Consider the following 18,696-nt stretch of genomic DNA (forward strand, 5'->3'; position numbering starts at 1 on the left):
AGGGAGGGAGGGAGGGAGGGAGGGAGGGAGGGAGGGAGAGAGAGAGAGAGAGAGAGAGAGAGAGAGAGAGAGAGAGAGAGAGAACGAGAATATATGAACCAAGACATGGGGAGATTTTGCTTTTCCTCACAAATGTGTGAGGGTTTGGTGGCAAGGACAGAGTCAAGCACTCCTACACTCTACTTTTAGATTCTTGTCACCAGCACAGAGCTGTAGCTTTTAAATAACTTCCCTTCCACATCCGACTGTCAATGTCATACCTGGCTTATTTCCTGAGTGGTTGCTAGTTTGTCCTGAAACTGTAGAAGTGGGGCGGCTGGGGGCGGTTCTCTTCTCTTGCACTTTATAGCCATCAGACGCTACAGAGAGAGACAGAGAGAGACATTTCATTAGTCCCAAGCACTCAGAGGTTCAACATTTACTGTATCAGGTAGGAGGCTAGAGTCAAAACTACAAAGTAGTAGTAGTTACGACTCCCGCCTGAGGAGGGCGCTGTTCAGCAGAGTGACTGGTCCTGCATTAGTGACTTGCTCCAGGGCCTACAAGAGTACTCACCCCTTTCTGTCAACCTTCACAGAAAACTAAGTCTGTTTGTTGTTCGCTTGAGACAGAGTCTTGGATAGTAGGTATTGGGCTACCCTGGTGCTTACTATGTAGCTCAGGCTGGCCTCAAACTCACAAAAAGTTCTCCTGCCTGAGCTCCTGAAAGCTGAGATGATAGGAGATAGCCCTTGAACCCAGTTCTTAGAAGGTTCAAACATTAGGAATTTTAAGAATTCCATGAATGGAACCATTTGATCACCAAAATGGAACCAAGATAAAATATGCCAGGAGAAAGGCTCCGGCCCAGGTGCAAGCGTCACTGTTTAGTGCTGGGCTCCGATCACTCCTCACCCCTGCTGGGCAAGTGGGCTAGTCACACCCTTGCCGGGCAGGCGGGCTAGTCGGCCTTACCCTCAGTGCACCAGAGATCATCAGATAGAGACCTGTACCTGTTTTTCCAGATAAGCAAGTCCAAGCCTACAAAGTCATCACTGGCTTTTCTTTTTACACCTTGCATCTAACTTATTAGTCTTTCTGTTCTGCCTTAAAAAGCAACTGACCACCACATCTGAGCGTCTCTCCTCCAAGTGCCTCCGGTCACTTAACTAGTCTACCTGACCTCCAGGTGCCCTTCCGTCCGTTCACACATTCATGATACCATGTGAATACTTCAGACCTTCCCTCTGCTCAAAATTCTGTAGCAACAGCTCCCATCACGCCCAGAGAAAAAAATGCAAGGACTCTACCAAAGTCTAGAAAGTAGAGTGAGTTTAGGTCTTGATTGGGTTCTACTTCCCATTCATCTTTGTTCCAGGAGAACCAACTTCCTCCAGAGTCCATCCCAGACACTGAGCAAGTACCCAAAGGTTCTTGTTACAGATGGCAGCTGGGGTCTCTGCTCAATTGTGACATCAGAGTCCTCCTGGGCTATTTAAAAATGGTCCTCACCTCTCCTCCCTAGCCTACCCCACTTAACTGGCAGTCCTTACCCATGGAGATCTTAAGATCACTTCCTTTTCTAAGGTGACAGAACAGGATATTTATTATTACTATTATTATTAATTATAATATTTAGAGAAGAAGAGTCCACTGACCACGGGGTTTGAACCTAAACAGTGTGATGACAATTAGCCACCATGAAGACTAATTTTAAATCAGCTTTCTAAGATGTATGTCCTCCCTATTTTCTTGATCTCCAAGACAAGGTCTTAGTAAGTAGCTTTGGCTGGCCTGTGCTCACAGTCCAAGCCAGGCCTCTTACGGCACAGCCCCTGTCTCAGTTTCCCAAGCTGTGGCATCATATATAGGTGTGCACGGCACTGGGGAAAGCGGTGTTTACACGTGGACTGCAGAGACCCAACCCCTGCCCTCTAAGCCAGTCAAATACTGTTTTTTTTGTGACTATATTTCAATCACACATGGAATTTGCTAGCTAGGATCACACAACCTTTGCCTTCAGTGACAGGGTGATGACTGCCTTGTGCTTTATATACGGGGCTGTTTTTACCTTATATTCTGGAAGGCTTTGTAAAGATTCAGGAATCTCTGAATCATGAGTCAAAACAAATACCTCTTAAAAGAAAAATGATTCAGTGGAGAGGACATGTAGCAGGTAAAGCCCAGACCAAGTTGGGTTGGCCTACAGTCTCATAATTAGAGGCAGCCCCCCAAAACACCCAAAGTGGGATGTCATTGGAACCTTTGTTGTTCATTGTGACAGAGAAGCTCTTCCCTTATGTTGCAAATTAACTCTCAAAAATGGCTCACAATACTTAAATAGATGGGCCACAGGGCTTGGGAATGAGTGGATGGTGATTTTTTATTTTACTGTCCCTTCCAGCACATACTAAGTTAAGCCATTTATGAAAGCCTACAAACCCTCTACTTTTATGTCACCTTCCTGAAGTTTTTTTTGTTTTGTTTTTTGTTTTTATTTTGTTTTGTTCTTCTTTTTCGAGACAGGGTTTCTCTGTGTAGCCCTGGCTGTCCTGGAACTCACTCTGTAGACCAGGCTGGCCTCAAACTCAGAAATCCGCCTGCCTCTGCCTCCCAAGTGCTGGGATTAAAGGCGTGGGCCACCACTACCAGGCCCTGAAGTTTTATTATTAGTGGAAATGGGCAGATTCCTAGGGGTAAAACCCCTGACTGGCTCTCATCTGCTGGGTGACAGCAAGTATCTCTTAGATGTAGGCAGTACTGCTTCTCGTGAGGATGAACAGAGACAATGTCACTAACAGTTCACCCAGGCTTGTCACACAGAAGCAGTTTCTTCCAGCTTATGCCCTTCTGCAGTGTCCTGGGACTTCCATGTCAGCAGGGTGTTTTAGAGCCAGCAAACCTGTTTCTGTTGTGTGAACCCCTACATAACCCTTGAGCCAAGTCTTTTTTTTTTTTTTTTAAAGATTTATTTATTTTATTGATGAGTACACTGTAGCTGTCTTCAGACACACCAGAAGAGGTCATTGAATCTCATTACGGATGGTTGTGAGCCACCATGTGGTTGCTGGGATTTGAACTCAGGACCTCTGGAAGAGCAGTCATTGCTCTTAACCGCTAAGCCATCTCTCCAGCCCCGAGCCAAGTCTTAAGTTCCCTCTGGTAAACAAAGCTGAGACCCAAGGCTGTGAGACTTCTGAAATAATGTGAGGAGAGGCAACCAGATGCCTGGCTGGAAGTAAATCTTTCAAAGTCACATGGTTCTTTCTCGAGTCTTGCACACTCAGGGAAACTGGCTTTCCCTCTTCTCAGAGCTTTGGGGAAAGAAAATCTAGACTAACTTGGTAGCAGTGTTCCTGGTGGGCCAGCAACAGATTCAACAGATAAGAAAAGACTGAGCTTCTTATAAATTATTAATTTTAATTTTAGTAGTACAGGGAATTTCACCAGATAAGAACAACATGGGGTTGAAGAGTTAGCTCAGGAGTAGGGTGCCTTACCTCCCATGTGTGAGGCCCCGAGTTTGGTTTCAGGACCCGCTCACCAAAACAAACAAACAAACAAACAAAGCAAAAAACCCTCGCCAAACAACAAAAACAATAAAAACAACTTTATTTCCAGCTTTCTAAAATTAAAAAAAATTGACTCTTAGGAAATTTGTACCTAGGGCTACATATACCATCTTTAAACTTTTCGGTAGAAAAAAAAAAACCATTTTAAATGACTTAAGTGATGTTCCAATATTGTTTACTTGACTCTCTTCTTCATGTTCAAATAGGAAAACTGAGCCATGCACCATGATGCTCAGTAAGTTTTTGCTAGCCCTAAGAAACCTTGAATGATCTTCCTGCTCCCTTAAAAGCTCCATTCCATTAGTATCTAAACGAGCACTCTGGCATAAGGCCAAAAGGAAGCGCACAGACAAGATGCCTTGTGGACAGCCTCGGGACAGTCTCTCAGAGGCACTTAGAGCCAAAATACAGAGCAGCCATTGCTGAAGGCTGCCCTCTGCTAAAAATTGCACTGCTCCAGAGAAGCTGTGTGTGAGCCACTCCACAGTCCACACGGCTTGACCTCCCATGTTCTTGGCAATGGTCTCCCTTCAGAGGTCCTGGGGTGACTTCCCATGTTCCTTGCAATGGTCTCTTTTCAGAGGTCCTGGGTTCCACTGCTTTATTTAGACTTTTGAGTATATGATGGAAGTACTGTCTTTCAAAGGCTTGTTATAACTGGTCTAAGTGGCTCATTAGGTAAGAATTCATTTTCTACAGCACACTAAAAAATGATCTGGAGAATGAACCTAGGTTTTGTGCTTGTCAGCCAAGATCTCTACCACTGAGATAAATCTAGACCCTTGAAGGAAACTGGGTGTCAGGCTAGCTTTGAACTCATAATCCTACTTTAGCCTCCCTATTCCTGGGATTATAGAAGTAGAGCATTATGTATGGGTTTAGTTATGGGTTTTAATAAAATACAGATCATGGGCTGGGTGGCAGCAAAAGTTTAGAACTCAGTTCCTCTCTGTATAAGCATCTCAGTCTGTCTTCTAGTTGGTGTTTGTGGACATACAGCTTTGGGGTAATAACTGAGAACACATGACATCACTTTTTATCATAGTTGGATATTAGCAGTTTCATGTTTGAATTTCAATGTATCTGTTGTAAAAGTGAATGTAACAGATCAGTCACTGCTGTCCTTGGTTACGTACAATTGTTCCTCAGAGTTACTCATTCAACTATACCTTCCAGGATTGTCGTGACATATTACTCATAAACACTAAGTACTTATCCAATTTTAGTTACATAATTTACACTATATGAAGAAATAAAGCAATTTCATAACACCTACTGCCTTGACTATTGAGGGCCTTTCCTTTGTTTAACTTCTGAACCATAATCATTATGAGTTTGTGTAGCAACAATCCAAGGTTACAGGAGTGAGCACCAGATAAATACACATTTAACTCCACCCAGCCTCAGGCTTATTCTCCTTCAGATCCTTCAGACAGTACCCTACTAAAACAGGACACAGAAGGCTGGTTGTCAGAAATAGCACCATAGGTTGAGGAGCCCTTGGAGCTGTGAGGGAAAAGCAGCCTAGGCTAACTTGGTGACAGTGTTCCAAGCAACAGATGTAATACTGTGTAAATATAACTTCTATTCTGTAGTAACTGTCATCTCTGAGGCTTACCATCTCAGTCTGCTAACTTGGCCTAGTCCTGGAAGCTTCTAGCCTGTGTGCAATCTAATCTAGGCCTAAAATGCTTTCAGCCTCTGAAACTTGCTGCTGAATAAACTTACCCCTTCCTAGTTCTTTCTGAACTCTGGCTGGCTCATCAACAAAGCTGTTCTGGCTCAAACTCCTCTTCACGCTAACTGATTCAAACTGGCTTCTCTCTCAGCCTCTGAATTGTTCTGCTTGTGCTCAAACTAACTTTGGCAATGATTCTAATACAGCTTCTGGTTCCTTCTCAATCTCTGGCTTGTTTTGTCTTCACCTGTGTCTAAGCTTGTTCTCACCTCAGCATGTCTTGGTAAAACTCTCCCAGTAAAACTGCCTCCCTCCCTCTCCTTTCTCTCTCTGTGCTCTCTTAAATAGCTGCCCCTTTCTCTTTCTTCTCCTTAGAGTTGGGCATACCCTATTCTGTCAAATCCTTCTCAGATCCATCACGTTGTCTGCCACTCAATCAGACATCCCTTTCAAATACAGGTGCTTCCTTCTACATGCTAACTTGACCTTCATTGTTTGGGATTAAAGGTGTGTATTAAGGGCGTGTCTGTATTGCAGCCATAGGGATTAAAGGTCAGCCATAGAAACACATGTTTTCAGTAAATAACTACCCTTCGGTTCACAGTGTGATCAAATATCTTGCAACAAGAATATTTCAGATTTAGGCTATTTTGGGGGATTTCAGAACGTTTGCACATACACAATCACATATCTGGGAGTTATGATCCACATCTCAACATGAAGTTAATTAAGTTTACACGTACATCTATCCTGAAAGCCATTTAACATTTTTTCATGCATACTTATTTTGACTAAAACCTGCAGCCAGATGAGGGATTTTCTACTTGTAGCATTAGTCAATGTTAAAACTCAATATTTTATCAGACAAGACTCAAAACTAAATGGCCAAGCAAGTATTTGAGGAACCACAGAGCCACTGTCCAAACACAAGAGAATATCGTCTGGTCTGTGTGGGGGAACTCACATGGCATCTACAATTTCAGCTCACAGCACGGGTTAGAACAGAGACAAGCCTTCCAGCCTCAGAATTTGTAAATCTCATCCTCTCCTGAAATAATTTATCAAATTTGTTTTGATAATTTGTTCTAAAACAGCCCAAGAAATTGCCACCTTAGTCGACCATGAAGGAGAACTCATGTTAGAACACAGATGTCCAGCATATTTTGTGGGAACATTAAGAAACCACCCACTAAGCTTTTTGTTTACCGAAAGCACCCCCTGGTTCATTTTACAGCTCCTTCAGGCATAGAACCAACAGGACTAAACTTTACACACTTTAAATTCAATTAAAAAAACTTTTCCGGGGGAGTTTAGTTGAGACGGGGTCTCATGTAGCACAGTCTGGCCTTGAGCTTGCCAGCAGACAAGGATGGCCTTGAACTTCTAATCTTCCTGCCTTCCTCTCTCAAGCAAGCACTTCCAAGTACTGGGACTATAGGTGTGCACTACCACAACGTGCAGAAAAGGAGCTTTAAAAAAGATTACTTTTTAAAAATTGTGTGTATGTGTTTGCGTCTATGAACACGTGAATGCAGGTTCCTGGAGTCCCTAGAGCATGGTGACTGGCAGTGGTGAGCCACCTGATACAGGTGCCAAGGATCCAGAGAACCTGGATTCTCTGCAAGACAAACACTAAACATTAAGCCTTCTTCCCAGCTCCCAGAACAATGCCTTTATCTTTTCTTCAGTAGAGGACAATCCTCTAAAAGTTGTATCTTCTACCTATTGTAGCACACACCAGGTTACAAGGCAAGCCTTTCCTCCTTTGATGGTGACTTAAATCTCCAGCAACTCTCCGCAGTTACAATGTTAGTGGCTACCCACATTACTTTTGTCCCTTAGGAATGATGTTTATGACTAAGCACAGTACAGAGTACACAGAGAGGAGGAAGTTTAACAATGTAAATAGTTTGCTAGTTTTCCTGAGAAATGGTAAATTGGAAGTTGTAATTACTACCCAGATAAATGCCAACAGCTGGGCAAAGTTATCAAATTAGATTTAATCAATTAAGCTCAGTCTGTAATTAGAAGAAACTAAATAACTTAGAAAAAGAGAAATTAGAATTCAACTTCATTAGACTTTACTTAATTAAAGTGAAGTGAAAGAGATTGTTTTTACTTTAGCAAGATAATAATTTATCTCATGGAGAATTAACACAAATAGTGCCGCTGTTTTACAGACTTTACAGGTTTGTGACTGCAAAACAGAAAAGCTCCGACACTTAAACGTGAAAGTTTAATCAGAGTGAAAAGTGTGTAACTCCTGGAAATACCCCTAAATAAATAGTAGACGAGATTTAAAACATTAGTTGGAAAAAAACAGCACAAAATCATTTTAATCTCTAGTACTAGCTGAAAGAGTTTAATCAGTGAGACTTGTTGCTCACCACCAACAATTGTTCCTCTTGTGCAATAAGTCAGTAAAATACTGTAGAAATCATTACTGAAATTTCACATAAATATCACTGAGTGACTGGTATGTACTGACAGACAAATTTTCTCCAGTTCATGCTACTAAGCTTTGAACTTCAGTTGTGAAATTATAGGCCAGCCCATCCCTGCGCCTGCCACCTTGCTCTTTCTGCTCTCATCGGACCCCCAGCCTCAACATCTCCCCACTATCCACATTAAATCTGTTTTTTTTGTTTTTGTTTTTGTTTTTTTTAACAGCAGCATCAGGTTCCCAGCAGGAAAAGGCAGAAGCACGCCTTGCCCACTCCCACACGTTTGCTACTGCAAACCTACAGGGACATCGCCAGCATCACACATCCACACTTCACCTTACGGCTCACTGTTGCCAGGGCAGATTCATTGTCTTTGTAAATGTGTAACTATTGTATCAACTATTGTAGCAGCACACAGAACCCATCCACTGACCACAGTTCAGCTCCATCCTCTCATACAATTCCTTCAAGCTGTTCCTAACACCACTTTTTTTTCCTTTGACTTTTACAACATTGTGGTCTTCCCAATACCACCTGACATTTTAAAATGTTTTGTATTGATTCTGTAAGGATATGATAATGTTTTGTATTGATTCTTTGAGGCTATCATAATGTCTTGTGTTGCTTCTTTGAAGATATAATAACATTTTGTGTTGATTCTTTCAGGATATAATAGTGTTTTGTATTGATTTGTTGAGGCTATAAATCATGCAATGCTTTTTGATCATGTTCATCTTCTCCCAACTTTTCTGAGATTCATAACTCCTTACCCACCTACTTATATGTACACTCCCTGCTACCACAGAGTCTTACTATGTAGCCCAGGCTATCCTAGAATTTATATTGCTGGTTAAGGCAGAAATAACAGAAGAAACATTTGGTTATCTTCAGTTTTGATGCATAATTGCCTCCTGGTTCCTCTCCCACCCCTCCGTCCTACACTATGCATTCTGTGACTTACACATTTCTGCTTTCTGTCAGAGTTAAAACCCCCAGTAGAGAGCATTGCCTTGGGTACCGAGCTAGATATGTTCTGGGGCTCACTCAGGCTCTGGCAGACAATGCAATGCAGGAAACTGACATCTGCATGGAACTATGTAATTGAGGATAACCTCGAATGTCGATCCTCCTGTTTCTACCTCCACATTCTGGGATTGCATGTACATCTTACTGTGCTGTTTACTTTTGAGACTTTTGGAAGACAACAGGCCCAAGGTTCAAGAGCCAGAGAGAAGACACACTGTCTGAGTTTTGTCTTCAGGTTTTTAGAGACAGGCCTTCACTACTGAGCAAAGCAACACTGGAGCCACATTCTTGCTGCCTCTGCCTCCTAAAGGCTGGGTTTATAATTATGTGGTTGCACATCTGGCTGCTTTGCTTTTTCTGAGAAACAACAGGACTTGAGTTTTGATGCTCTGTCCTGTTGACAACGTCTCTCATTTGCAAGGCTTCATTCACTCACAGAATTCACTGTGTTCACTGATGGACACATAATAAAGTCACATTTAACCAAGAACCAGAGAGCTCTAGAGTTCTGTGTATCAGATGATAGACGCTAGGGTGTCGTTAAAATCATGGAAAACCCACTTAGAATGGGTGTACTCTTTTTACCCTTTTCCACCTCGTCCCTCCATCAATTAAAAGACTCAAGGTGGAGAGAGAACAACAGAAGATTGTCCCAGCAAGTTGAGAGTAGATAGGAAGTGAATATTTCAGCCACTTTGTCTACCAACATTCAGGCTAAGAGTGTAGCTATTCAAGCCTTTGTCAGCGTGCTTGTCAATCTTGAACCCTGTTGACTTGTGTTTAGTCAAAACGAGTCACATTGACTCTGTCTAACTGTACTGTTGATAAGTCAATCCCTAAGACATATACACGATGCATGAAATGCATAAGAAGCCCCACAGCTCCTCCCTGCCCACGGAACCTACTTGGTTGTCATGGAGGTTCACTGGGAATTCAAGGGCAGCTTGGGCTACATAGTGAGTTCTAAACCTGTTTGGGCTAGAATATGAGAGACCCTGTTTCATCTTGTTACTAAGAACAAGGGGTGGGGCAGGGAGGGAATGAAGGAAGGAGGGAGGAAGCAGAGGGAAAGGGGGAAGGAGGGGAAAAGAAAGAACAAGCTTCTACTGTAGAATTGATAGGATTATGCTGATAACTGAGTAGACTTAAGACCCTTCCTTCCGTTCACTCCAGTCTTCATATCACAGACCTGGAACAACTGCAGTCTTGTGAGAATAACAAAGCTGTAAACTCGGGAGGCAGAGCTCACACCGACAGATGTGGGGAGTGGTCAGCTCACCAGTCGCTCTGAAGGGCAGTATCAGGCTGGTGGCTCAACCAACAGCACTCAGTCACTTAGTAAACACTATTAGGATGGATGGCCTGCGAGTCAGGCTGGGCAGCTCAGCTCAAGTGGCTACGCTAGGAGGTGGGAGCCCAAAGCACATGCTCTGTGCTGCCAAGCCCTAGCTGTCCTGTCTGGGGAGCACGCAGAGAGGTAGTGACAGATGGGAGGCTGTACAACAGGCATGTATATACACAGCAAGGTGTGCAGTGGGCAGGCAGCAATCTAGGTACATCACACGATATTGGCACTGGCTACAGTCTCCAAAGGAGACAAATGAAAACAGAATGTGCTAAGTACTAGGAGAAATGGGAGCAAAGTTCTGTTGGCGACAGAGATGAGTAGTGAGGAGTTTCTGGAGTGTGGGCTACCTGTGCTGATTGTGGGGAGGGAGGACACCAGCCACAGGAGTTTGTCCTGTGTGGAACAGGGAGTAGAGGAACAGATTCACAGTGATCAATCTTTCTGCTTAAAATAAAAAAAAGTCAAGTTCCTTTATAAATAATTCTTTTGTTAAAATACTGAATTTTTATTTGCTCTAAGGAGGGAGCTATACATTTTATATAGTACATATTTGCTGCTTTTGAATTTTAGGATATGAGAAAAAATCTTCAAGTAAAGATCCATGAAGCATTACTGTGGTGAGTCAGGGCAGAGACCCAAGAACACAATTCTGTCACATGCAGGAAAGAAGTTCATTATAATAACGCAAACGTTGATCTGAAAAGTTCTTTTAATTTTATTAAAACAGTAAGAACTAGAAGTTTTTTTTTTTTTATTGGATGATTTATTTACATTTCCTATGTTGTCCCCTTACCCCATCCCCCACCACCCCCTCGGAACCCCCAATCCCCTCGCCCCTCCTCCTTCTTCTCTGTGGATGTAACCTCTATCTACCCCCCCCCCCCACTCCCACCTCCCCACCCTCAAAATTCCCACCCCCTGGGGCATCCAGCCTTCATGAGGTCAAGGTTCTCTTCTTCCACCTATGCCCAGCAGGGCCCTCCACTTTTACATATTCAGCTGAAGCCCTGGATCCCCCCCTAAGTGCTCCCAGGCTGGTGGTTTAGACCCTGGGAGCTGTGGTTGGTTGGTATTGTTGCTCTCCTCATGGTGCCTTAAATCCTTTCAGCTCCAATGGTCTTCACTCTAACTCCTCTATTGAGAACCCCATGATCAGTTCAATGGCTAGTTGTGAGCATCTGCCTCTGAATATGTCTGACTCTTGAAGGCCTCTGAGGAGATATCCATATCAGGCTCTTATCAGCATGCACTTCCTGTCTTCCACATCAGCATCTACCTTTGGTGATTGCACATGGGATAGATACTCAGGTGGAGTGGTCTTGAGACGGCCCCTCCTTCAGTTTCTGTCCCTCACTTTGTCTCCATATTTGCTCCCTTGAGTATTTTGTTGCTCCTTCTAAGAAGGACCGAATCACCCTCACTTGGTCTTCCTTCTTTATGGGCTTCATGTGGCCTGTGAGTTGCATCTTGGGCATTTCAAGGTTCTAGGCTAATATCCAATAATCAGTGAGTGAATACCATGTGTCTTCTTTTGTGATTGGCTTACCTCACTCAGGATGATAATTTCTAGTTCCATCCATTTACCTAGGAACCTCTCAAACTCATTGTTTTTAATAGCTGAGTAATACTCCATTGTGTAAATATACCACATTTTTTGAATCCATTCCTCAGTTGAAGGACATCTGGGTTCTTTCCAGCTCCTGGCTATTATAAATAAGGCTGCTATGAACATAGTTGAGCATATGTCCTTATTATATGTTCGAGCATCTTCTGGGTATATGCCTAGGAGTGGTATAGCTGGATCCTCAGGTAATGCTATGTCCAATTTTCTGAGGAACCGCCACACTGATTTCCAAAGTGGTTGCACCATCTTGCAGTCCCACCAACAATGGAGGAGTGTTCCTCTTTCTCCACACCCTCGCCAGCATCTACTATCACCTGAGTTTTTAATCTTAGCCATTCTGACTGGTGTGAGATGGAATCTCAGGGTTGTTTTGATTTGCATTTTCCTGACGACTAAGGATGCTGAACATTTCTTTAGATGCTTCTCGGCCATTCGAGTTTCTTCCGTTGAAAATTCTTTGTTAAGCTCTATACCCCATTTTTTAATAGGGTAATTTGGTTGTCTGGAGTCTAATTTCTTGAGTTCTTTGTATATATTGGATATTAGCCCTCTATCAGATGAAGGATTGGTAAAGATCTTTTCCCAATTTGTTGGTTGTCGTTTTGTCCTATTGACAGTGTCCTTTGCCTTACAGAAACTTTGCAATTTTATGAAGTCCCATTTGTCAATTCTCGATCTTAGAGCATATGCCATTGGAAGAACTAGAAGTTTTATACACTCACTTCACAGGGTAGGGGGTAAGGGGGAAGTGGGTAACTTAGTGGACAGTGATTTTATTTTATTATTTTATTTTATTTTATTTATTTATTTTGGTTTTTCGAGGCAGGGTTTCTCTGTGTAGCCCTGGCTGTCCTGGAACTCACTCTGTAGACCAGGCTGGCCTCGAACTCAGAAATCTGCCTGCCTCTCAAGTGCTGGGATTAAAGGCGTGTGCCACCACCGCCTGGCTGGACAGTGATTTTAGAAAAGGTGAGAAGGCCCTCGAAAGAAAGCTGCCCACCTGTGACAGCATCTGGATGTGGCACCAGCTTCCTGTTTCCTCCCTAGGTGCTCCTGGTTAGTCTTCCCTCCTTTATCAGAAACCCGCTTTGAAGGATCGGCCCTTAGGTAGATAAAGAATTCGGAAGAAATGCCCTTCTTTTTTTTTTTTTTTTTTTTTTTTTTTGGTTTTTCTGTCCAACCAGTCAGTTCACAGAAGTGGCAGGCAGGTCTAAGGGTTCCCTGAAGCTGTCAAGCCTTTCTTATGTCACCTATTGTTCGGATTAGTTGAAGGTCTATGTATTAAAGGGTAGTTCACTGGCCCATGGAACGATGGGGAGTCTACAGAACCTTTAGAGGATGGGCCTCACCTCACTAAATACAGTTCATTGGAAGTACATCCTGGGGAAGGAAACTTTAAATCCTGCCCTTCCAGTCACGTGCCCCATCCTGCTTCAGGGTGAGCAGTTCCCTTTGCTGTACTGTATCTTGCCATAAGACCAGGAGCAATGGTGCCAACTGATCACAGAGGAGGCTGAAACCTCTGAAACTGAGGCAAAATAAAACTTCCCTAATTTAAGTACATTATGTTGGCTGTTTTGTCATAGTAACAGAATATGGACTAGGAACTGTAGGTGTAGGCTTGTGGGGTAGAGGTGGGGTGCTTATATTCAAAGCCATAACACAAGGCTACATAGCTCACTAAACAGAATTGTACAGCATGTCTTTTTATGAACGGGTTATTTCACATGGCAGTGCATCCTCAAAGTTTATTCATCTTGTAAGTTATGGGAATATTCATTTATTTACTTTTTATTCTTGAGGCAAGGCTATGCTGTATAGCTCAGGCTGGCCCCAAAATTGAGCTACTCTTCCTTAGCTGTCAAGTGTTGTACAAGTGTAACTTATATCTGGTGGCATCAGAGGTGAGATGTGTAAAACTGCATACTTATGCCTATATCTTCTGTTAGGCCTTTTTGCTTACATGTAAGCAGGTTAGCTTTACTTTAATGTCAGCAGCTGGTCAAAGTCTATAGAAGTGCGATACTTTGAAATTCCTGTCACTCAAGGCTGGCAGAAGCTCAGTTTCCAACACCTCTTTCACAGAGAAGACATGAAAGACTAATTCTCCTTTATTCTAAAATCTACCCCAGTTCTAGACCAAATTAAGAGCACTAGCTGATGAAGCTGCTTCTGTAAGATGTACTTAGAACACTGGTCACCACTGCAGCCTGTGAGATGCTCATACTGGAGAAAGCCAGTGTTGTAGATGTTAAATTCTTCATCCTGTCTCTCCCTTTATCTGGAACTCTTGAGCTCAGTCTTCCCATGAGATACAGGGCTCTGCGCAGGCGTAACAACTCTTGTCCACTGTTTGAATGTTTACTTCTATACTAAGGATGAAGAATGAAGTCTCTTTAGCATTTATCCCTTAACCAGGAAGTACCATCCTGTGGACAAAGCACGCCTCACTTTACATTATATCATCTGTTGAGCTGTTCTGCGTTGTCTTCCTGGTATGGCCCTTAGACTACACCACCCACATCTGAAACAGGACATTCTCCTGGGCAGCCCATTTCTGGGGGTTCTGCCGATGGCTACTCTGAAGCTTGTTTCTGTGCCTCTTGCTTTAAGTGGCTGAGGTGAACGTTTGCCCAGTACACAGGAGTCACTTCATTTTAGCACTTGCAATAGTTTATTTCTTCTCAGCCACTGGTGCTTTCTTCTCAACAAATAAGTTGAAAGTGTGGCCAGGTTTCCCTACAGCCAGTGTGAACAACTTAGAGACCGGGACCCGAGGATGTGGTTTTGAGAGGACTGGGTGTCCTGTACCATTTATATTCCAGCGTTGGTTTAATGTTTTATTAATGTTCAAATGCTTCTAGTTTATAAAACTGCACACTGTCCTTTACTGAATCCTGTACATATTTTTAGAACACAGAATGTCATGAATATTTTTTAAAAATGGAAGTTTTTCTGGACTTTTTTCATAATTTTTAAATTTAGCTAAGTAGAGTTAAGAAATATCAATATTTAAGATTTACACTATAAGACTTATACATTTTAGTCTGTAATACTTATTTTTCAGACATTTTGGACAGGGTCTTCAATCCAGGCTGGACCACTTATGATCTTTCTGCCACATCTCCTGAGTGCTGACATAACTGTGTAGCATGAGCACACTTTAAACTGTAATATTTAAGGCCAAATCGAAAGCCCCAAAGACAGCTGAGTCAGTGACATTATTCTGAAAAGAAAAACAAATGCCCAAGAACGTGGTGCTTTAGGATTTGAAAAATCATTTTTGTATTCTAGATTTTGCTAGATTATCTTTCCAGTATTCGGGATCAGAGCCAGCAGCTCATGCTTACTACAGCCACCACTGAACTGTGGACACATCTGGTGCTCAAAGCCATTTTTATTTTTGAGACAGGGGTTTCTCCTTATGTAGCTGAGATTGGGTTCAAACTTGTGACCCCTTCCTCAGTCTCCCCAGAACTAGGATCGCATGTCCGGCCTATAGATTCTTTTTTCTTCATTTAAAAATTGTATTTATCAGTATTATGTGTGGTTTCTATGTGCAGGATGACTGCTGGCACACGTTCCACAGCACAACGAGGGGGTCAGAGGACAGTTCAGTGGGGTAGCTTTTCTCTTACCATCTTTACATGGGTCCCAGAAATCAACTCAGGCTATTAGGCTTGATGGCAAGTGTGTAACCCACTGAGCCATCTCCTTAGCTGTCCAGGTTCCTTCTTAAACAAAGGACTTCATATAGCTTTGTGCTGCTTAAATATGGTGATATCAAAATGCTGGCTTCTCTCTCCAAAGCGAGCAAGCCTGGGAAGTCAGAAGCAAGCAGCTATTTGAGCCTACCAAGGAATAAACTGCTGCTGGGAATTAGGTAACAGTGCTCTGTGGTCCCAGAAAAAGCACAGCACACAAACTCAGCTTGAAATGAGGTCCTTTAAACAACATGATTATATAAATGCCTCTGCAGTGACTCTTGCTTCTTAAGAGGCTGTAATTATTTAAGGATTGTGAAATCTTATGAAGGGTTCCCACTCTACAGCATGGTATCATAGCAACACTTGACAGATACATGACCCAAGGTAAAGAAAGAAAACAACAAGCAAGCCTTTTATTAGTGGCCACGAAAATAAAGTTTTATCCTCTTTGAGAAAGCTCCATGTATTGAAGGGAGACTACAAGAATCCTTCCCATGTCCATCTACTCGCAGGACGTGTAGATGCTACATGCAGGGCGTAGGCCATGGTGCAGAAGCAGGCAGCAGTGTGCTCAGATGGCATCATGACGACAGGACACAGGCTCTGACACTATGAGCATCCATCCTAATGGGGACCTCCCACCTCAGCTCGGGCTTGGAAGGGGAAGAGCACAGCTCTACAGAGGAAGACCAACAAAGGAACCGAGTATACAGTGCTACTGTAAGTTAGTTACCATGTGGGAGCTTTACTAGAACCAACTTATAATCCAGTATTTACTTCATTGAGATCTTTATTTAAGTTCTCAAACTAGGTAGGAATATCCCCTTTATGATATCATAAGTGTATGTTTAAAACAATGTAATTTCTACAATTAAGTAACTTCTACCTATCTGATCAGAATACTAGACATTCACTAACACTGAACAAACTGAGTAGTTCAAATATTGCTGTCCTCTCAATCATTACCACCATCATCTTCACCATCATCTCACCATCACCATCACCATCACCAGGGTCTTCCTAAGCTGTTGAGGCTGGCTTCAAACTCTTGGGCTCAAGGGATTTCCCCTGAGTAGCTGGGACTATAACCCCTTTGGCCAGCTTCTAAGTCATCTGTAAGAAGGACTTTTTGATATATACCATACTGTTTCAAACAGTGGCTTAATTTCCTGAGAAGAGGAAACATCCAATACTACGAATCAATATCCTGTGTTTTGAAGGTGGTTGGTGACAGCATTTAGGACGCTCCAAGCCAAACAAGGTTAGGGGTAAGAATACACAGTCCCAGGTTGGCCTTTTCAGCATTATGATTATATTGAACTGATAATTTTGGTTAACAGTAGACCTGGAAAAGCTCTAGAAATAGGGACATTTCCTTTTAACAAGAGATTAACCTCTGGAGGAAAGCTGTTTGCTTAGGTGACCCTTCTCTGAGGCAGAGATGCCCCTCCTGACCAGTCCCACCTCTGCCCTCACATTACTGCTTAGAGCGTGATACCTGATATGCAGTTCACCCAGGGATCATCCGTGCACATGAGCTGCATGGGTTAGAAATGCTGTTTTCTTTTTAATCTGTCTTTTGTTATAATGAACCCGGAAAGGGAGACTGAAACTTCATTTTCTTTTCCTGTATTGCAAAACTAACAAACAGCTTGAGATGCGTGGAGGTAAAAACCTCTCTTTTCCCCAGGGTGCAATTTCAAGCCATTCTGATGACAGCTATTGGCAGTAAAACCTGTGTAAAACACTCAGCATATTTCAACAATGTTAATAATTAATGAACATCCTATGCCATTAATTTATAATAAATCCAAGCTGCTTCTGCGTTTTTAAATGCTTTGCTTAGGATTCTACCCTGCAGGTAATTAGTTGAAGATGACAGTCTGTGGATGCCTGGGTCTACACTGTCATTGTACACCTTCTCAGAGTAATAGTTGCTGTTTAGGGAGAGTTTGGGGTCTTAGGAGACCTAACTACTTTCCATAACCTGTAAAGGGCTTTTCTCACCATTAGAACACATGTTGGAATAAAGACACTACTTCCTGCTGTCAAAAGGAGAACAATGTGTAATTATGATTAATTACATACAATTGGACATCAGTATTCCCAATATATTTTAGTGAGAAAGTTTGCTCTTCTTTATCTTGGCTTAGAGGTACTGAATAAAATATTTTGACAGTTTGTTAAATAATATGAACTTATAAAAAAAAAGTAACTAACATTGGAGAAATAGTTTCCAAATGCTCAATCTGTTTATTACTAGTCCTTACACTAACAAATATAGAACAGACTAACTTTTATTTTGGCTTTTTTTTTTTTTTTTGAGACTGCATCTTGTGAGGCTCTCTCCTGTACTTATACAGTTTAGGCTGACTTCGAACTCGATCCTCCTGCCTTAGCTGCTAGAGTGACAGGATTATGGGTCTAAGCTTTGTCTCCATACTCAGCTCAGATAAAGAGTTGTGTGTTTATGGAGAAAAACTCCCTCTTCTTTTTGATGTGTGAGACCTTTTACTTGTTATCTGCACATGTGCAGGGATGTATGTCCTGTTCATTGTTAGTTTAGAACTTTGAAAAAGAGCAAAACTGTTACTTTTCAGTATCTGACCTTCGGACGCATACGGCAGCTTCTGGTAGTTCTTTGCCTACCAGGCGCGCAGAGACCTGAGGCTCTACCAAAGCCGCCAAGGCTCTATCAACAGGTCCCCGTCAGTCTACTTAGGTCTAATTCTGAACTGCAAACGTTTAACCTTTTTCCACCTATCAGAACCCACCCTTCGTTTGACCAATCAAGCCCATCACTACCAACTGTTGATACAGACATGATAACTCAATCTTACTCACATGATCTATTCACAACTTATTAGATCTTTCCTTAGTTACTATTCATTCAAAGAACCACTTACAAGAACTAGAGATATGAAATTTGGTGCAAGGTGGGCATGGTGGCTCAGGCAGGAGTGGTACTGGGAGTTGTAGTCCAGCCTGGGCTACAGTGTGAATACACTGTACAAACACACAAACAAACAAAAAAATAACTGGTCTGTAGGAGAGACGTGGCTTATATTCCAAAGGTTCAAATGTTGGAGACCTGGTCCCTATGTGGGGTTAATGACAAAAGAGACATTTTGTATATGTTCAGTGCAGATGTAACTTCTTTCAAATATACTTTGACCTGTAATGGGCTGAATCCTCACATGAAGAACCCTGCAAATACGGATGGTCAAGTATCTATGAAGCTAATTCCTCCAAGTAACATGGAAATGCATTAAAATCATGGTAGGATAGCATCTCATACTCAGAACTTTAAAATAAAAA

General features: G+C 42.4%; 1 protein-coding gene across 1 annotated transcript in view; it reads right to left on the reverse strand.

Annotated features, from left to right (window-relative positions):
* The window catches only part of Map7 (microtubule associated protein 7), a 130,699-nt gene that overhangs the window by 47,507 nt on the left and 64,496 nt on the right, over window positions 1-18,696 (reverse strand). The window contains exon 2 of the mRNA XM_028782603.1: window positions 261-359. Coding sequence (XP_028638436.1) covers window positions 261-359 — 99 coding nt within the window. The remainder of the gene's footprint in view (window positions 1-260; window positions 360-18,696) is intronic.

The sequence above is a fragment of the Grammomys surdaster genome, unplaced genomic scaffold, assembly GCF_004785775.1.
Source record: "Grammomys surdaster isolate TR1022 unplaced genomic scaffold, NIH_TR_1.0 806, whole genome shotgun sequence".
Taxonomy (NCBI): Eukaryota; Metazoa; Chordata; class Mammalia; order Rodentia; family Muridae; genus Grammomys; species Grammomys surdaster.